General features: G+C 40.7%; 1 protein-coding gene across 1 annotated transcript in view; it reads left to right on the top strand.

Annotated features, from left to right (window-relative positions):
* CNTNAP2 (contactin associated protein 2) overlaps positions 1-22107 on the top strand; it is a 1334251-nt gene that overhangs the window by 871150 nt on the left and 440994 nt on the right. Inside the window, exon 13 of the mRNA XM_045005260.1 lies at positions 16733-16933. Coding sequence (XP_044861195.1) covers positions 16733-16933 — 201 coding nt within the window. The remainder of the gene's footprint in view (positions 1-16732; positions 16934-22107) is intronic.

The following is a 22107-nucleotide window of genomic DNA, read 5'->3' as shown; positions in this document are numbered from 1 at the left end:
GGTATCATTGAAGTCTGTGGGAGTTGGTTTAGTGACATGTACAGTTTTGTGAATATTGCAACATTGATATTTTCAGTATGCATTCATCACACTTCCTTCCTCCCTCCCATTTTCCATAAGAAAAGGAAATAATTTACTATTATGTGATATGCTAGTTTACAAACAAAAAATTAGCACACCAAAAAAAAAGAGCAAAACTATATGGATCCTTCTGGAGAGTTTCATTTTTGGTAAATACATTTTAAAAAGGGAACCATATGTCATATTCTGCTATGTTACATTCATACAATCTCACCGAGGTCTGGGGGCTGAATGAGTATAAATTAGAGTATAATTAGCCTTAAATAATGAGAAAAATATAGTACTAAAAAATAAATAGGTAAGTCATTAGTAATTTCAGTGACTATCTGCAGTCCCTCTATTGTTAAGGTACCAAAATAATTTACATTCTAATCCTGTTTTTCACACCCTTTACTTTCCTCCATAAATTCATCTTTTTATATGGCTAGTATAAAAAAATATGTGAAATCCATTTAGATATTTAGGAGTTCAGCAAGGTTGGGAAAATGTACTTTTTCCTGTTTTTTTAAGACAATGTTTTGTATAATTGGCTAGGTACCTTCTGATTAACACCTTTCTGCAATAAAAGGCACAAGCCAACCAAAGTACAAGCCTAATGAAAAGTCTGTTGGAGTCAATGGCAAAACTACCATTGACTTCAGTATACTTTGGATAAGACCAGAAATGAAACCTGATATGAACCAGCATAGCATCACCTATGCACCCCAAGTTTCAAATCATTAGATAGAAATTTGAACTTCTTCTAATTAAAAATTCTTGCTGGTTTTGCAAAGAAAATAAGCGTGGTCATGACTTCCATATACATATGGAGCCTCAATATGATTAGAGACAAAATGCTAATTCATCTTCTCCCTGGAAGGTATATAATTAAAACACACTTGTCACTGTATTCTAACCAAGTTAAAATATACCAAACATAAGCAACAAAGACGAGTTATGCACAGCTGAGAATTTTTTCCCACTAGCTCGCAAAAATTAGCTCTGAAGTCAGTACTACAAAAATTGGGGAAGAAGAAGAAAAAAGGTAAAATCAACTGTACAAATTACTTTTATTTTAAAAGAAGTGGAGGGAGAAAATGTTATTACAAAAGCATTTTTCTCTTTTTGCAGACTGAGCAAATGTGTTCTATCAGATAGCCTTATACAATTACCTTAACCTTGAGAAAAATTTAATAATGAAAATTGCAACCCAACAGAACTGTAAGGTGCAGAATCATTGTTCTGTATATAGCATATAAAAGTGTGTTCTCACCCCCATCCATCTCTATCCTTTGGTTATTTATTAACCTTGACCTAGAAGTTCCAAGTCCAGGTTTTTGGACTTCATTTTAAGAAAATTGCAGTATTCTATTTATTTCTCATCCTATTTTGGTCTTCGTATGTGTTTTGGCAAAGTATTTTTGAAACATTAAATTGCCTTCTCTTTTATTTATTTTTTTCAATCAGAAAGATTTGCTACAATTGGTTTATCAACATTCTCCATTATCTTAGCAAGGATTTGATCCTGCATCCATTGACTTAACTGACATAGTATTAGGGTTTAAATGACCAAGCTCAAAAAATTTGGTAATATAATGTATGATACTAAAATGTGGCTTGCAGTTACCATACATATATGAAAAAATTTCCTGTTTTATACTGTACCATGTTCATTTATAAATTTAGCTTTTTTCCATAGAATTTCACATACAAGTACTTTCATATTGAAAAATGTGAACATTTAATATTTTGATGTAACAAATGGATATTCTTCTGAATAAAACATTGTAATTTCAGCAGTGTCAAGGTTTACGCTATAAAGGAATTATATTTAAGCCAAGCCATGTCAAATTTCAAGTTTTTGAATAAATATGTGCCATTTTCATGAATTTGCAACAACATATGAAAATGTTAGTCTTCAGGTTTTTTCAGATTTTATTGCAAATGTTCCACACAGAACCCATGCGAAATAACATTTTCATATCATGCATGCTTTATGCATTTTAGTTCTATGTCTGTGTTCTCTGTTGCCATAATTACTATTGTTAGTGCTACATTTCTGGCAGTTATCGTTTTTATTAGTTTCTTTTTGTAAATCTTAATAGATTGTTGCCTCTCATGTACAGCTGTGAAGGTAACAGTAGAAAATGTTTTACTCAGATCCACAAGAGCTGCCAAGTTAAAATGAGAGCTGTGTGGGAGCCCAAGAGTAATGGCTTGTTCTATGGTCATATTGGAGTAGAGAAGTCACGGGTGCCTGCATTTCTCAGTTTTTGAGAAAGTCTGTAAGCTTATGTTAACATGCATCTGCACACAGCACCACTCCCACTGCATAAATGGTTTTAAACAACGTTTATTGCAAAAATAAAGGCTATTTAAATTAAAATAACATGCGACTTTTAGCAATTTTTAGTATAAATTTATGATATTTGTCTTTTTTCCCTGACCAGGCTGTGCCTTTTTGTGTAATTTGCCACAGTAAAGCCTGGTCTACACTACGTGTTTAAACCGGTTTAAGGAGCGTAAAACCGATTTAACGCCACACCCGTCCACACTAAGAGGCCCTTTATATCGATATAAAGGGCTCTTTAAACCGGTTTCTGTACTCCTCCCTAACGAGAGGAGTAGCGCTAGTATCGGTATTACCATATCGGATTAGGGTTAGTGTGGCCACAGATCGACGGTATTGGCCTCCGGGTGGTATCCCACAGTGCACCACTGACTGCTCTGGACAGCAATCTGAACTCGGATGCAGTGGCCAGGTAGACAGGAAAAGCCCCGCGAACTTTTGAATATTTCCTGTTTGCCCAGCGTGGAGCTCCGATCAGCACGTGTGGCGAGGCAGTTAAAAATCAAAATAAAGAAAGAGCTCCAGCATGGACCATGCGGATGTGATTGCTGTAAGGGCAGGCAAATCTGTTCTATCAGCGCTCCATTACAGAAGACGAAATTCAAAATCATTTTTAAAAAATCTCCAGACAGACGCCATAGCAGGGACTCAGCGCACTGCTGCGTGACAAGCGTAACGGAAAGCCAAAGAATCAAATGGACGCTCATGGACTGGAGGACTCAAGCTATCCCACAGTTCTTGCAGTCTCCAAAAAGCATTTGCATTCTTGGCTGAGCTCCAAATGCTTCTAGGGTCAAACACAATGTCCGCGGTGGGTCAGGGCATAGCTCGGCAATTTACGCACCCCCCCACCCACCCCCAGAAGTGAAAGGGAAAACAATCCTCTCTTGACTCTTTTACACGTCACCCTATCTTTAATGAATGCTGCAGATAGACACGATGCTGCAGCACTCAATACCAACATCCTTGCTCCCCCCGCCTGCCATGGGTGGCTGATGGTGCAATAAGACTGATATCCATTGTCATCATCAGCCTATTGGCACATGGGGCAGTGCAAAAGGACTGGTAACCATGCCGACTAGCATCCGTGAGGTCGATCAAGGGCGCCTGGCCCTAATTTTTCCTGGTAGATGGTGCAGTATGGCTGGTAACCATCCTCATCATAGCAACAGGGGGCTGAGCTCCATCAGCCCCCACCCTTCATGTGTAAAGAAAAGATTCAATTGCCTCTGGACTAGCAGCGGGATGCTGGGATCCTCTCCTCCACACTGCTTAATGTCCTGTCTGGACTATCATAGCAGCTGGAGGCTGCCTTCCACTCATTTCTCACTAACAAGTCACTGTGTCTTATTCCTGCATTCTTTATTACTTCATCACACAAGTGGGGGGACAATGCTACGGTAGCTCAGGAAGACTGGGGGAAGAACGGAATCAACAGGTGGGGTTGTTGCAGGAGCACCCCCTGTGAATAGCATACAGCTCATAATTTCTGCGGGATCTGACACAGAGCAGCTGTGCTCTCTGGTTCTATGATACAGTGGTTCTCTAGTACACTTGCCCATATTCTAGGCAGGACTGATTCTATTTTTAGATACCAAAAAGGAGGGATTGACTCAGGGAGTCATTCCCAATTTTGGCTTTTGCGCCCCTGGCTGATCTCAGCCAGGGGCACTTATGACAGCAGCAAATGGTGCAGTGCAAAAGGACTGGTAACCATGATCATCTTATTACCAATTTATGGTATGGTAGATGGTACAGTATGGCTGGTATGGACATCTCTGCTGTCATGCAAAAGCAAAAGCATGCTGCTGTGTAGCGCTGCTGAATCGCCTCTGTGAGCGGCATCTAGTACACATACGGTGACAGTCACAAAAGGCAAAACAGGCTCCATGATTGCCATGCTATGGCATCTGCCAGGGCAATCCAGGGAAAAAAGGCACGAAATGCTTGTCTGCCGTTGCTTTCCCAGAGGAAGGAGTGACTGACGACATTTACCCAGAACCTTCCGCGACAATGATTTTTGCCCCATCAGGCACTGGGATCTCAACCCGGAAATTACAAGGGGCAGGGGAGGCTGCGGGAACTATGGGATAGCTACGGAATAGCTACCCACAGTGCAACGCTCCAGAAATCGACGCTAGCCTCGGACCGTGGACGCACACCACCGATTTAATGTGTTTAGTGTGGCCGCGTGCACTCGATTTTATACAATCTGTTTTGCTAAACCGGTTTATGTAAATTCGGAATAATCCCGTAGTGTAGACGTACCCTAAGTCACTAGCCCTCTCCGTTACCTTTGATTTAGATTGAAACTGAACAAATGAACCACCATCATCTGAACCCTTCCTTGAATGTCGTAGTCTAAATTGCAGACTTGTAATTACAGTCTGCTAAATGTTCCCCTTTTCTTTTAATGTCATTGCATGCCTTGCTTGAAACCATAGGTGCCCCCACAAAGTTATGTACTGTATGACAGGATCTTTTAAACTGTGCGTTGTTGGTCAAACTCTGAGTGAAATTATGATTACTGTGAAGTTTTTTAATTCACAGACTTCACCTGAAAGATTATGGAATAAAAATCTGCATCAAGTCCCACAGTAAATACATCAAAGTTCTTATCACTTGGACATCACCATGGTACCTAAGCATGTCTTCATTCCCTTGTGTACTCTGACAAAATTGGGTCTGAATTCTGTGGTAATGTCTTCTGGTTTTGCTGGTGGACCAGTGCTGAATTATCAGCAAACTGAAAAATTTATTTAGGCAACAACGTTTTATACTGAACTATTTATAAAAGTATTGGGTGTGTTATTCATATCATAGAATCATAGAATATCAGGGTTGAAAGGGACCTCAGGAGGTCATCTAGTCCAACCCCCTGCTCAAAGCAGGACCAATCCCCAGACAGATTTTTGCCCCAAATCCCTAAATGGCCCCCTCAAGGATTGAACTCTCAACCCTGCGTTTATATAGGTGCTGATTCAGCAAAGAAAATGCTTAACTTTAAGCACATGAGTTGTCCAATTGACTTCAAATGGGACTACTCTTGTCCTTACAGTTAATGAAATGCTTGCATGCTTTACTGAATTGCCTTAACATTTAGGGAGCCTTCCCGTCTGCAGAATTATTTTTTCCTTCACAAAATTTAATGGATTTTTCATATAAAATATTACTTGGGGAGGCACAAATCAGCGTATATGCACCACTAGTTATCATGTCCATCCAAAACCTGATAGTTGGGCTGCAAATGCCCAGAGTTCTGCCCGACATGCAATTTTGCATACAGACTTTGTGTGTGCATGTTGTTCCTGCAAATGAGAGGCTGTTCTTTTGAAACTGTAGTCCTTTATTTCCTAAAAACCACTGTTTCTGTAAGTCTCCCCACCCCCAAAAATAACATTTCAGGATGCTGCCTAACTTCCAGATTACTAAAGGATTAGCCTGCTTCAAAAATCTAAGAATAGAATATAGAATGAATGTACAATACCCATTCCTCCAGCAGCTCAGAGAGGGTCAGAAGAATTAACTGGGTATGAGGGAAAGTGGTGGGGAACCCTGCTCAGGAAGAGTGACTGAAAGTATGTACCACATGCCAGGATCTTTTAAACTGTGGCAGAAAGTATTATATGGAGAATACATGCACTCAGAGGGTGACGATGGGAGAGAGAGAAGGAGGCCCAGACACTTGGAGGTAGCAATGCTGAGCCTGCAGGAGTTGATCTAGTGGGGATGGCAGGTAATCCTTGTTTTCAATGTGCTGGTCAGGGAAGTCACCCTGAACCTTTCACTTAAGGGTCAAGCTAATGCACTTAAACCAGTAAGAATTCCTGTTTGTGATGGAGCCCTTCTAAATACATTCTTAAAATATACTGCAATATTTTACAGTAATTTACAATCTGGCATTAGCATTATTGTAGGATGCGCTGTTTTGGACTATTACCAAACAATGTTGTAATGCTGTTTATAAGGGAAGAAGAAACAGGAAGAAAGCAGAGGAGTTTAATTTCTTTTGCATGTGTATGCATCTGTTAGGTGCTAAGACACGATGGAAATCAAATTTCAATGAAAAATACATACTGTTTTATGCAGTGAGAAGGTTGAGGATTTCCCAGGATGCTGTCCCAAAAGATAAATTCAGTTGCCAGGTTCAAAGCCATTGAATTGTAGAAATCCAATGGCCTTGCTATATGCCAGTCACTGTGATGAAACAACTGCACAGTTAAATTTTTATGCTCGTTATTCTTGACTTTAGCGTTCTGTAATCTACAGCGAACAGCAATTGCCATCTGTTAGACTAGGCACTTAAATGATCCAAGTCCTCCTCCATGTGACTGTACTATGCTTCATTATTTACTGGTATTTCCAATATAGCATCATGTTGGAAATTTTGCTTTCTTTTAACGCCTTGGTATAGGGACATTTTCTTCCTTGGGTCCCAAAGCTGATCTAAGCCATTCGCCTCCAGGCACCATTTTTCAGCATTGCATTGTTGCACTGTTTTCAGCGGCACAAATGATCTTTATTCTGTTTCTCAAGACACTCTTGACATTAGCCTTTGATGTGTAGCTGTGTCAAATGTTTTGAAATAGTCTCCAGTGATCCAGATAAGAACCTCTTTGTCTACCATTTCAATAATATCGCCAAATGATTCCAGCAAGTTAGCAAGGAATAACCTTTTCATTTCAGTATTTTTTCTCTAAGCTATATTGGTAATGGTATCTTCCCCGCAAGCTTTTCCAATAACTTATCCACATTTTACATACTATGTATTTATCATTTTAATACATTCCAAAAAGATAAAGGCCATAGGCCTTCATATTGCGCACAGTTACAATATGTTCATCAAGTAGTTAATGCCTATAATGTTACTTCAAGAAGGGGAAAAACACAGTTACATACATGAAGAAACTGTACATTATTACAGTATCGAATCTAAGAAGCTTTAAAAGAAAATACCCAATTAAGCTGGTATTTAAATGAGGAAATTTATTATCATGTTGGTAAAGAAGCCATGAAAACAAAGCAGTCAGGAAAGGGCCTTCTTATGGATGCATCTATAAGCCCAATCCTGCTTTCATTTAAATGGCTGGAGAAATTCCCATTGATTTTGATTCAAGTAGGATTGGGCCATAAGAAGACCCTTTCCTGACTCCTTCTTTTCCTGAACATCAGGCTTTCTAGCATCTGAAACCTATTTGGTTTCATAAGAGTCACCAAAATATAATAAAGTTATAAGAAAATATAAGAAAGTTAAATAGTTGGAGAAATTGATCTGGAGGATTTCTGACATGGTGTCATGTTTTCTTTGTTATCCAAAATTCAGTGGGACAAATCCCTTGAAAGTCACGTTAATAGTGAATGAGATAGTTTGAATGATTGTTGATTAGAGAAACTTGAAAATCAACTGCACTTCTATTTTCTGAGTGCAGTGTATCTGTGAGTAGGGAGGGCTGTCATCAACGTGAACTGTGGTCAGCCTTTTTATATATGTTTAATAGAGCTGTAGAGGGAAGGAACTTCCAGTGTGCAAGACTCTTTATTGCCCATTTTCTATAAAGTATTTTGCTGTCACATTATCATTTCCTATAGTGGAAATAGATGGTCAGTTTCATAAAGTGGTGGTGTGTTTTGGTCATTCTACTTGACTTACACCCACTTCCAATAGCCTTCAGTGGAAAAAGGGAAGGGCATCAACAAGGATTAATATATTGACTAAATTAGTGGAAATCTACTTAATCCAAACTGCCCCTAGTGCCTGAGGAATTTGGAGTCTAATCTAAATTTATTTATTATTATTCATAGAATTCATAGTCATTTCTGGTCCCTTAATCCACATAACAAATTAGATCATCACAGATTAATAGATCTATGATTATGTCCTTCCTGTATTAGATTAAAAAGAACCTAAAAGGCCTATTCATCACAGCAAGAAAAAATACCTTACACTTTATAGCCATTTCCTTTACATCTAGGACATATGATATGAAGTGAAAGTAAGTAAGACACACATTTGAAGAAAAAAATTGGTCATCTAGAACATTATCTTCTGTGATGTCCCATCCCTTCCAGTGAAGGAGTTAACATGTTAATGTGTGATGTGTGCAGCTAGGAATTCTTATTCCTCTATTTACAGTATACTGTATCTTTAAGAAGTTTCCTCTCACTGGTACAGAGGCAGCTGTCAATTTGTGTTCAGACAGAACCTGCTGCTAAGGAGAGAGAACACTGTACTTTCCCATGGAGATTTTACTTTGGTTGTTTAATTGACTATGGAAGCAATTGGTTGTGACTCCGTAGTTATGTTTGAGTTCTGTTTTGCACTCAATGGAAGTATTAGGCCTCTTTGTAATGTATGAAACCTACAGTGACTCCTCCCCACATGTTATATCCTTTAATCTTTGAGTACTAAATCAATTTTATGATGATTTACAAATAAATCTGTTACTTAGTGTGAGTTAAATTACATTTAAAAATGGATCCTTAAAAAAGATTAACATATTATACATGTCAGTCTTTTGTTTGTCCTGAATGATCTGAATAATGTAAAAATGCAGACTCTTCAAACTTTCCACATAATTAAAATTAATTGAAGGCTTGTTTGTGCATAACCTACATCCAAAGAAATTAGGATGCAATTAAGCTAAGTTATTAATGACTCTTGTCTCTAATTATGATTATATAGGCTACAATAGGATCAGGTCAAGAGCTCAGGTAACTCTTTAATGGTATAATCACCAACAACTGCACACCGCACCATAGTAACTCTAGCTCAGGAACCAACCCATGCAACAAACCGCGATGCCAACTCTGCCCACATATCTACACCAGCAACACCATCACAGGACCTAACCAGATCAGCCACATCAGTCACTGGTTCATTCACCTGCACGTCCACCAATGTAATATATGCCATCATATGCCAGCAAATGCCCCTCTGCTATGTACATCGGCCAAACTGGACAGTCTCTAAGGAAAAGGATAAATGGACACAAATCAGACATTAGGAATGGCAATATACATAAACCTGTAGGAGAACACTTCAACCTCCCTGGCCACACAATAGCAGATTTTAAGGTGGCCATCCTACAGCAAAAAAACTTTAGGACCAGACTTCAAAGAGAAACTGCTGAGCTCCAGTTCATCTGCAAATTTAACACCATCAGCTTAGGACTAAACAAAGACTGTGAATGGCTTGCCAATTACAGAACCAGTTTCTCCTCCCTTGGTTTTCACACCTCAGCTGCTGGAACAGGGCCTCATCCTCCCTGATTGATCTAACCTCGTTATCTCTAGCTTGCTTCTTGCTTGCTTATATATACACACCTGCCCCTGGAAATTTCCACTGCTTGCATCCGAAGAAGTGGGTATTCACCCACGAAAGCTCATGCTGCAAAACGTCTGTTAGTCTATAAGGTGCCACAGGATTCTTTGCTGCTTCTACAGAACCAGACTAACACGGCTACCCCTTTGATACTTAAATTTTTAGAAAGCCTTTGACAAGGTCCCTCACCAAAGGCTCTTAAGCAAAATAAGATGTCATGGGATAAGAGGGAAGGTCCTCTCATGGACTGGTAACTGGTTAAAAGACAAGAAACAAAGGGTCAGTTTTCAGAATGGAGAGAGGTAAATAGTGGGGATATAATAGAGGTCTATAAAATCATGACTGGTTTGGAGAAAGTAAATAAGGAAGTGTTATTTACTCCTTCTTATACACAAGAACTACGGGCCACCAAATGAAATTAATAGGTAGCAGGTTCAAAACAAACAAAAGGAAGAATTTTTTCACATAATGCACAGTCAACTTGTGGAACTCGTTTCCAGAGGGTGTTGTGAAGGCCAAGACTATAACAGGGTTCAAAAAAGAACCAGATAAATTCATGGAGGATAGGTCCATCAATGGCTATTAGCCAGGATGGGCAGGAATGATGTCCCCTAGCCTCTATTTGCCAGAAGCTGGGAATGGGTAATAGGGAATGGATCACTTGATGATTACCTGTTCTGTTCATTCCCTCTGGGGCACCTGGTTTTGGCCACTGTCAGAAGACAGGATACGGGGCTAGATGGATCTTTGTTCTGACCCAGTATGGTTGTTCTTATGGCAATGTTATAAGAACTTGTATTGAGTAGAATATACTGAGTTACCCTGCATTAATACACAGGTACTTGAGAGCAGAATTAGACTCTCTGCAAATGAATTAGAAATTATTGGGGGGGAGGGGATAAGCAAAATTTGACATGGCAGATCACATTGTTGGTTAAAGGGGGATTTAACATTTTACACTACAATTCCCCAGCAGAGTGTTAGTTGGAATCTTCTTAGTGTATGCACAGCATGCCTCAGATGGCACTTGACCAGGATTCATCAATGAATTTGGTTCGCTAGTTGCATCATTCGCTTTCCCTTCCAGGGCTAGGTACTGATGGGGAGTGGGACATGAATGCTGATCCATCATGCTGTAGAACAGAGTCAACCTGTGAGGTCCTGTGAATTCCACAGCTGCAGGCCTTCCACAGCTGAGGAGCTAGAAACATAAAGAAGAATCTTAGCATTCTTTACAAAAGTTTTTAGCTCTTTTCCTCGCAGAAATAACCTTGAAAATATAAACTGGTATAAACAACTAGCTAGGACTAAAATAGAAACATGATTGGGCTTAACCAACAACACTTATGTGTGTGTACACACAGAGTCTCTCTCACACATTTTATATGTAATATGAGTCAAATAATTTTGAAGTATATCCCAAGGAACTTTCTTGTTTATCCTTTTCAAATCTCTTAGGCTAGCCCTAATGGTGTGATCACGTGGAACAAGAATCTGTTATAATGAGGGAGGGGTAATGACAATTTTTTTTCGTAGGCACACTGTAAACGGCTGGGCTGTCTCACATGCCCAGGAAGGAGTGATGCCATGCCCTAGTCTTTTTCAGGCCCTTGCCGCAGGGCACAATTCATTACTTTATACTAGAAATCATGAAGTAACACACACACATGCAATTCACCTGCCCAAAGCAGGCTGTAGCCCCAGAGTTCTTTTCCTTCTGGATGAGGGACTCCTGCAATTCTCCAGTTCAACCGACCTCTTGCTGTCCTTATAAGGACTAGGTTCTCCTTAGGCTATCATCAGACTCCAAGCCCTGTAGCCTGAGATGGGAGGCTCAGTCACAGGTGCAGTTAGGTCTGTCACCCTTTTAAAGAGTCCAGTCACCAGGTGACACCTACCCAAAAATGGCGAGGCTCTAGAATACCTCATATAGATCACTAGGAACCTCTAAAAGGAAAAAGAAGGACTGAGACTGGTGAAGTATTATCCTGGTAGGTAGAGCATCTCTTCCACCAGAAGAGGGATATATATTTTTTCAGTCTCTGCCTGAGAGGTGTAGAAGACTTGTAACTTATATTGCATGACATTTTTTTTTCATGGCAAAAATGTTTGATTTTAAAAAACCCTTTTTTCTTTTGCCGTTTATCCAGTTTCAGAAGTGTTGTAATTTATTTTCATATAATGCTAAATAATCCATTCCACTGAGCCTTGGGAGCCAACATAGTTTGCCAAATCACTCAGCCAGGTACGCTCTAATCAGCCTTCTGCAGTCTTCCAGAGTTCAGAAAGAGGCAGAACTTTTCTTCTAAAGAACATTGCAGATATGCCTATGAGAAAGTATGACAAAGCTGTCTGTTTATAATATATTAATTGTAGTTATACCTCTGACAAAGATCCCAAAATGGTTTACAGGCTGCATTAGTAGGATTGCATCCATCCTCTAATGACGAGCAGTGGCCACCATTTTATGCTAGGAACAAACCCTACGTACCAATTTTTGGAAAGGGGAATTGAAGCATAAATTAACCCAAATAAAAACTCCACAGGGAATTTAGGTAGGCAGAATTAAATTATCCAAAATAGAATTCTGCCAGGAATTTTTAACAGTCCTGTTTATTTTATTTTTTTCAAAAAGGATCTGAGCCTTTTGTCTCTTCCTAAAGACCAATATCTTTATCAACACAGTGCCCAACGTTTCCAAGAAGTGTTTCTCATTCAGATGAGATGCTGTTCTGCCCCTTGTAGATGAAGTATCAGTCCATTTGTGGGGGTGGGGGAGGGTAAAGTTTCATCCCTTGCTGCATAATGGATTAGATTTTAAGATGCTTTTAACAAAGAATTGTGCATCTATTTTACCACATAAAGCAGTATTTTTAAACTATACAAACAGATAAGAACTTGATATGTATCACATCAGCATTTCTCTGTCTCACTCTTATCACTGGTTTCTTCACAGTCAGCTTGGCTGCTTCCTTCCGCAGCCCACATGGAAAGTTACACTGCACAGCTGGGTTGTTTGGGGCCTGCAAGGCTAGTCCTTTCTCTAAGTCCCTTTAGGGGGAGGTTTCAATTTGACACTGACTGGAACCCAGTGGGGGAGCAGAACTCCCTCTTCAGGGACTCATTGCCCAACCCACCTTCCTTTAAAGTCATTTGAGAGTCTTTCCATTGACTTAACTGCAAGGGTGCTAGAACATTTTGTACAGTGGGGGTGCTGAGAGCCATTGAACCAAACTGGAAACCCTGTATATAATAGAAACCATTTCAAGCCAGAACCTGTGCTTAACTGAAGTTGGACCAGGTCCCTCGGGAGAGGCCCTCAGAACCAGTGCAGCTGGTGTGCTGGTAGGGCATATACTATCTCAGATATCCCTGATGGAACTAACCTCGTTATCTCCTGCATATTTATATCTGCCTCTGGAAATTTCCATTACATGCGTCTGACGAAGTGGGTATTCACCCATGAAAGCTTATGCGCCAATACATCCTTTAGTCTTTAAGGTGCCCCAGGACTCACTGTTGCTATTTACAGATCCAGACTAACATGGCTCCCCCTCTGATACTATCTCAGATAGAACTCTAGCAAGGCCATGGATATGTAGCCCTTTGTGCCAGAGACCAGACATTCCTGTCAGTGAGAATACAGCATAGCACATTCCCTTGTGTGGTCTAGCACAAAGGGAAAATAGGAATGTGAAATACTTCTTATTTTAATATTGATATAAATACAGTATATTTTTATTTATATAAATAATTTTCCACCCTATCTTCCAATAAAACAATTGTTGTGGAATATCTATATTTCTGAGTAGGAAATAGCTAAAAGTCTCCTTCGTATAAGAAAAATGTCTGCCTGGAGGTAAATTAGCACAATATTCAGATATTGGTTCCAATATTTTCTGGGGCAAGAGTAGTATTGTATTGTATGTGATATACACTATAGATATGAATAAGATAAGCATCATCTTACACCACCTGCAGAACTTCATCTCATTTGGCTAGCTACTTGTGCTCCCTGTGGAGGATCCATCTGCTTTACCTAACCTTGTTCTTGATCGTTTGATTAGAGTGTGTTACACCATATGAGTTACATACATATATAGCTTCATATGATGCCACATAATCCAAAACAGCCTGACACAATATAGTGATTGCATATGTAACTGATAACTATGTTACTATGGAGTTGACCCAAAGTCCATTGATATCAATAAGAACCTTTCTATGGACTTTAGGAGGTTTTAAAACAGGCCCTAATGGCTCAAAATATTTTCAGGTAGTTAAGGTAATCCTTTAAATAACATGGTGGTAAATCAGGGTTGGGCAAACTTCTTGGCCTGAGGGCCACATCTGTGAATAGAAATTGTATGGCGGGCCATGAATGCTCACAAAATTGGGGCTGGAGTGTGGGAGAGGGTGAGGGCTCTGGTTGGGGGTGCAGGCTCCGGAGTGGGGCCAGACATGAGGAGTTCAGGGTGCGGGATGGGAGCTTCGGGCTGGTGTGGGGGTGGGGGTGAAGGCTCTGGCTCAAGGTGCAGGCTCTGGGGTGGGACTAAGGATGGGGGGTTTGGGGTGAAGGAGGGTGCTCTGAGCTGGGATTAAGGATTTCAGAGGATGGGAGGGGGATCAGGGTTGGTGCAGGAGGTTGGGGCGTGGGGAGAGGCTCAGGGGTGCAGGCTCTGGTGGCGCTTACCTCAACAGTTCCCAGAAGAAATGGTATGTCCCTTCTCTGGCTCCTATGCAGAGGCATGGCCTGGCGGCTCTGCACGCTGCCCCATCTGCAGGCACAACCCCTGCAGCTCCCATTGGCTGCAGTTCCCGGCCAATGGGAGCTGCAGGGGTGGCGCTTGTGGGAGGGGATGGAAATTTGCACAGATGAGTCATAAGCATATTTGCATAGACTCCTATATTTAATGTATTCTGTTTACTGGATAGCACATCTGTTAAGTGAATATAGTACTCATGGAAAATGGCAGATTACTTCCCGGAAGACTAAAGTCCTATAATTATGCAGAAAACAGGTTCAGCATAGGCAGCAGCAGTGCAAACTTTTACTTGGATCTATGAGACGAGGACCATCTGTGGTCAACAATTCTGCTGCTTAGGCATAATAGAACATTTGTCTACATGGTCTGCCCAGGACACAGAGCTCCCCTGGAGACCAGTCCAAGAGTCAGGCGTGAACTCTTACAGGATCTAACAGCTGCCTCAAACCACAGCACTCTCCAGTACAAATGGAAGATACATTTCTTTGACTTGGCCTTCAATAATAATAGTGCATAGCACAGCAGAGAGAAAATAAATAGAAAAAAAATAACACAAGGTCAATTTTCTCCTTGACGAGAAAAACAGAACTATGCATGACAAGTTACATCTCTTAATGCACTTCTGGAAAACATTTCATGCTGTAGTGATTAATGCTGTATAAATACCCAAATAGAATAGAATATTTTTGCCTTTCTTTTCTCCTCAACCCTGACCTAGAGGAACCATCTCTAGGAACAATAGTTTAATCTCCTGGCCTATTTTAGTCCTTGGCCGCTGTGCTTAGATTGACAAGTCTACTAATAAATGTCAACGGTGAAAGTGTTTTCTAATGTTGGTACCTGTCCAATTGGGGCTTGACTGAAACAACCAATTCATCTTATCCAAGTCACAGCATAGCAGTTGAATAGTAAAACAGTCACTAATGGAGATGTTTGAACCTCAGTGATTTTTATTCAGAGAGCTTTGTGCAAACTTATTTTTGTTGAGGACTTTTAGATTTGTTACCTTTCAGCTTCATTGAATGTCCTACTGAGAGATGGTAAATAGGAGCACATTATACCTTTTCTATGCCACTCATTATTTTATGTAAATCTAATATTTCCTTTCTTAATCTCCTTTCTAAACTAAACTCCTGCAATAAGGAGCCCTTGACTGCTACTTTAAACCTGCTGACATAGGAAGCATGTTGTTTCACTATTAAGCTTATCTCCCCACTATGATTTCTTATAGCACTTACCAAGGCAGATGTTGCAGAAATACTATCTCTAGTGACTTGGTATGCACTTAACTAGTTGTGGTTAAATGTATAGACAGTTGGTAGGCTATTGTATTTATGTTCCTTATGTAAGTGTGCTAATAACCTTGTTGAGATGCAACCTATCTTGCTGTGTTTCTCCTGACCAAAGATTCGAGTTTCTTTTTTTTCCCCTTGGCCATTTTTCACATCCCTGCTGAAGGCATGATGATAACAAAATGTATCCTACTTTTATTCTTCCTTACCCTTGAAATCTGTGTCATAGCCACCTGCTCTGAAAACTTCATCAAGTCCAGAGCAGAGACAATCTTGGGTCATCGGCACTATAGCCCAGGACCAACAAACTATATGAAGCCCTTGACTCCTGTAGTATCTAATATATTTTGCTTTGTTGTGTCAAACATTATGATATATGTAATCACATTATATTGTAGTGCATCTCTGGTGTCACAGGGTCACAAAATAATACTAGTTTTGTGCATGCAGGCAGCCTGGAATTCAGTAATACTGTGTACACTTGATGTTTTCCTTGCAGTAAGAATCCCTAGGTCTCTGTAGCCTCAGGCCTCATGTTCTTTTAATCCAGTTCTGATCAAAGCTAATCTTCATTTGTCAGAGGGGTTGCTATGACTGTCATCACTCAAGGCAGTCTCCACGCACAAGTAAAGCGTGGTGCTCTTACAGAGCACCTAGCACAGCGACAAACAGGAACAAGGAAACCAATCAAGTCTTCCTGCATTCAGTGCAGTCAAGTTGTCTCATATTTCTGATCTATTTCAAGTAAAATAATATCTTGTGAATACCATACACAAACCCTACTTGTTCTCACCCCTCTTGTGCATGCACACACTCACACACACCTGTTGCAGAGACACTGTCTACAATTTCAATATTATTTGTCAAAAACTATAATTATTTTAACTCACTTCCAATTTCTTTCATCCATTAATTTTTTCTTTACTTTACTTTTTTCTTCCAGAGGATAAAGTATGGTCAACTGTGTATCATGATCTGCAGATGCAGACTTCAGTGGTAGGCAACGGCCCGGAAAAATACTCTGTATTACAGCTCAATTACAGTGCCACCATGGATCAGATCTCTGCCATCACCAGTAGTGCTGAATACTGTGAGCAGTACATCTCCTACTCCTGCAAGATGTCCAGGCTGCTGAACACCCCAGGTAGGCTGAGAGTGAAATGTCAATTAATTACAATCTCTGCTGGAGTTCCACATTAACTGAACAATTCAACAGGTGCGATGTTGCGGTAACCTGTTCAGGCAGTTAACTTATTTAATTTTTCTTGTGGCTGCTCGTGAAAGGTTACAGAAAGGTAGATAAATATATCATTGTAATTTTTGACCTAGGAGATTTAGCCTATGGGTTGCTTGCTACTTAAATCAGTTTTTGTAATGAGAGAGATTTCTGTCAATTCTGCGTTTCTGAAAAGGGAGGCTAATCATTGAACAAGATGGCTTTGATTGAAGGATTGCTCAATATAAGCAATAAGTAAATTACTTGAGGCAATATCCTGCAGCCCTGACTCAGGCATAACTCCTATTGAAATCAGTGAGACCTTTACATGAATAATGGCTGCAAGATCTGGCCCATTGATTTCTTCAGTTAACCTCAGTGTTAGATCAAGCTGGAATATTGTGTGCAACCCGCCACCTAGCAAATAGTGGGAAAAGAAGCTGCACAATAAGATGGCTGTGCCAAGACAGCCATATATCTTTATTAATATTAATGCCTGTCACTAGGTTATCTTTTCACTCTATAACTTTCTGATACAGTACCACACTGGTATATAAACATTCGATTTTAACAAGCTATAGCAAAATTATCCCTGATGCAAGCAAAAATATTAGTTGTTGCAGCAAGTTTTCTACCATATCAGTAAAATGGCATAGAAAGAGAGTACATTTTAGAAAGCCCCCAACTTGCCATTTCAAAGACATAATGGGTACGGTAATTGTTTCTGATAACATTTGATTTTAAGTATCCATTTACTGGCACTTAACTAAGACTGGATTATAAATGCAAGCACATAATATATCTGCATCATGGTGAAATTAATTCATTATGATAGATGCAATTAAAACAAGTATCAAACAAAACTAATGGCTGAACATTTAAAATGTTATCCTTTATTTTAAGTGCCTCAGACTCATGAATTCATTGTGGTATATTTTCTTATGGTGCTGCTGATAAGTAATTCATTTGGCATGCGTGTGGATTTCCATAAGTATTCTGTTGTAATTTAGTGTTAGTGAATTGATACTGCACCGCTCGTTTTTCTATTCCCTCCTCCTGGCCGTTTTTGAACTATTTCTAATGTATGATTTGTCTCTGTTATTATTCTGTTTAATTTAGCATAGCGAGGAGAATTTGCAAAGAAGTAAATATGCTGGGCCTTCTTGTGCTTTTAATGCAAAGGATCCTGCATCATTTCTGGCTGGGGCAAGTGGCCGGATTGTGGCGGCATTCTGCCCTGAGACACATGCACAGTGCTCACATGTGCATCAGAAGGGGGTTGTATGCATGCACCCCTGGGCAGGTTTTAGCACCTAGATGTAAGACTTGCTTGTGGGCATGAATTAATTATAGAAGTTCATAAAAGCCTTCTGATGTTCATGGTTTACAACGAGTGAATTGTTAACTTTGACTTTTTTATGAGCCTATCAGGCCAACTCCACAAGATGAAATTTTGCCTTTCAATATGCATGCATAAATCTAATGGAAATCAGTGCATTTTCTTACACTGAATTTCGCCCTTGGTTTCAGATAAAGAAAAACGATGGCATGCTTTATAGGAACTGAAAAAAAAACTAGTTAGGAATATTAAATTGCAGGTCAGTTTCACACACCCCTACCTACCTACCTGCCAGTTGTTGTTTATAGTTACCAGTCTGTTGTAGCTCGAGTCAATCTAATGGCCAGGTAGACTGAGCACAAGTGTGGAGCTGGGCTCTGTCGGTCAGGATCCAGTGCTCCGAGGCTTTTCAGGACTGAACCCAGAGTTCCATGGCAAAACACCCCAGCTTTATAGTTGTAAATTCCCATTTCAGTCTATGCATTTTGCAATGTCATCCTGTAATCATTAGTCCTTAAGTGGTGTTAATCTTGGGGTTTTCTGCTGTTATCATTTGATGGTTATTATCCGGCTTCCCATCGTTATCTCCTATTTGTTGTCTCACCTTCAGGGGTGCCTGCCTCACCTCTGAGGTTGTCAATGCTGCTAACATGTTTAGCATCGGATACAGTGAATGTTTTCTGATTGTCTCCTGGTCTTTCCAAATCTATCACTTTTTCTTGACCATCTGGACATTTGTGATGGCTTTCACACCTTATCTTTTCCTGATGCATGCATTCCTCATTCACAAACACAGGGCCACCCAGAGGAGGGCGGGGGGGGGGCAAGTGGGGCAATTTGCCCCAGGCCCTGCAGGGGCCCCCACAAGAGTTTTTCGGGGCCCCTGGAGCGGGATCCTTCACTCACTCCGGGGGCCCCGGAAAACTCTCGCAGGGCCCGGGTCCCCGGAGCTTCTTCCGCTCTGGGTCATCGTCAGCAATTCGGCGGCGGGGGGGTCCTTCCGCTCTGGGGTAGAAGGACCCGGCACTTCGGCGGCAGGTCCCACTTCGGCGGTAATTTGGCGGTGGTGGGCCCCCGCCGCAGGTCTTTGGGGCACTTCGGAAGCGGGTCCCGGAGTGGAAGGACCCCCCCGCCACTGAATTACTGCCGAAACGGGGCCCCCCTGCCGCCGAAGACCCCAGGCCCTCTGAATCCTCTGGGCAGCCCTGCACAAACAATCTCTTACAGAAACCTTCAAAGGTATACAGACAGCAGTATTTTATATTCAGCAGAATACATTGTAAATCTAGCCTTGCTAAATCTTGTAACTAAAACAATTCACATTGGGGCTTGAGGCCCTCAACATTCCTATAATCTCCTTAACATGGACACAATACAAGATCCTGTCTCTTACTAAAACCTTAAAACAAAGAAATGTATCTTTAACTAGAGTGCCTAATTTGTAATACATATAGGAAACCATAGTAGATATTATAACTTATCCTAAAACAAAAGGGTGACCATAATCAGTCATAAGGATTGTTCTAGTCTGTCATTCCTTTCTGCTATTCAAAAAGGGTGGCTGGCAGGATAAAATCAAATCATACATTAATTCTCATAGTACAATTATAAAATCCGGCTCCTACGTATTGGCAGGGAAACACTATCTCATGTTTTCAAGTCTGGCATGTAACACAGTAGATCCCCAAATAGCATGGGGGATATGGATTTTACTTTGTTAATCAGGAGTTCTGTTTATTGAGACAGCAGGAGCCATTAGGTAGCACAGTGGCCTCTGCCAGAACCAAGGATTTGTCATCATCTTCCTCTTCCCCTTGCAGTCTTGCCCAGGAGTCACTGCTCTGCCCTGCTGACATGACACTGGGGCTGCAGAGGGTTCCCTGCACGGCCTCAGGACTGCTGCCACACTGTCTCTGAAGGTGTAAAGTGCAGTGGCTCTGGAGGGGCAGAGCACCGACCACTGGCAAGACTCTGCTCAGCCCCACCAGGGTCCCCACCAGAGCCACAGCCTTCCCTGCACCTTGTGCTTGAAGATCGTGTGTCACTGGCCTTGCAGCTTTGCAGGAAGCCATCTTCAGCTCCCTTGTCAGGGCCTTGCTCACTCACTCCAGTGATAGTGGGGCTGCGGAGGGCTCCCTGTGTGGCCACAGGAGCTAGTCAGCACCAGGGTGGTCTTCCCCGCAGCCAGGGACTCATCTTTCTCCACCTTAGTCATAGCAGCGGGGTTCCACTCCATCGTATCTCGTGCTGGGAGACAAGGAAGGGCTTTGGATAATGTGGAGCTTTGGATAAATGGGAGTATACTATATAGCATTTCATATGTCAGAGAGGTGTGTGTGTGTGTGTGTGTGTGTGTGTGTGTGTGTGTGTGTGTAGAGAAAGAGAGAGAAGACAAAAGCAGGCAATCTTAATACAGGCATTAACAAAGAATCCTATTGCACTGTTTGCATATACCAGGAATAGTTTGTACACACAGTATAGCAGTGATTTATCTGTAAATAGGGGAGATGCCAATAATTTTTCTTCTCCTCTAAACTATTTGTTCTTTGGCTCTGCTCAAAGACTTGCCAAGGAACTCATGTTTTCCTTCTTCCTTCTGTTTATTTTTTGGAGGATTGCCTTATCATTTTCTAAATATAACATGACAATACATTCATCTCTGACCACAGCTTAGAAAACTTGTGTGGCTTCCTCCATCAAGGGATTTTACATATAATCACTGTAGTATGATTCCCAGAAAAGGAAAAGAGAAAACCTCCAATTGTGTATTTCTTGTGTTTTTCCTGTCTCTACTAACATAAATGTCAAGCTCCCATTGACTTGACTGGAGCCAGGAATTTGCCCATGGTTTTGATCAGATACTTGTCCATGGCAGTGAATTTTTCCCTTCAAAAATATTAGTGTCCAATTAAAGCAAACTAAGTCTCCCAGTCCCGTTGTAAAATATCATTAACGGTAAGGTAGAAAATCAGGAAAACCCAGTGCAGCATCTCAGTTTTAACTACATCTTTTACATCATGGGGATGACAACACTTAGGGCTTGATTCTATCCTGCCTTTCACCTTCAGGATGATGCAAAGTGAATGAAAAGCAGGTGTAAAATGCTGTCACCAGTACATGTGAATGGAGAATTCTGATTGGGTAGTGTTTTGCACATATTTTGCTCTTACTTTGCTCAGGTGTAAAAGGATACGCAAGCTGCCTGGCAGTAGAGAATCAGGCCTTTATTCACTATCAGGATTACAAAAACAGTAGGCAATGTTATATATAACGGAAGAAAAAAACCAAAAATATGGATCAGGTACTATACAAGATACCATTAGTTATAAATATTGTATGTGATGCTGCTTATGTGCTTGCAGTGTTGGAGCTGTGTTGGTCTGACACAGGTGGCTGAGATAATATCTTTTACTGGACCAACTTCTGTTGAAACTTCTGGTGAAAGCTCAAAAGCTTGTTTCTTTCACCAATAGAAGTTTGTCAATAAAAGATATTACCTCACCCACTTTGTGTCTCCACTATGCTTCTTATATGTAATTCTAATCTGTCTCACCTGTGAAGTACAAACCACTATGATATCTAGGTACGATTTTTTAAAGAGCTAGCCAAAATACATTAATATATTGTATTGAATTATATTGTATTAGCTGTCCTAATGTATTATTGCTGTTAATACAAAAAAGTGAATTCTTGCAGTGGTATCTGCCTCAAAATGCAGTTTTGGCAAGATCCTTCTCTGCGGGAAATGTTATTTCCCTATCAG

Source organism: Mauremys mutica, chromosome 2 (genome assembly GCF_020497125.1).
Source record: "Mauremys mutica isolate MM-2020 ecotype Southern chromosome 2, ASM2049712v1, whole genome shotgun sequence".
Lineage (NCBI taxonomy): Eukaryota > Metazoa > Chordata > Testudines > Geoemydidae > Mauremys > Mauremys mutica.
This window is presented reverse-complemented; position numbering and strand designations above follow the sequence as displayed.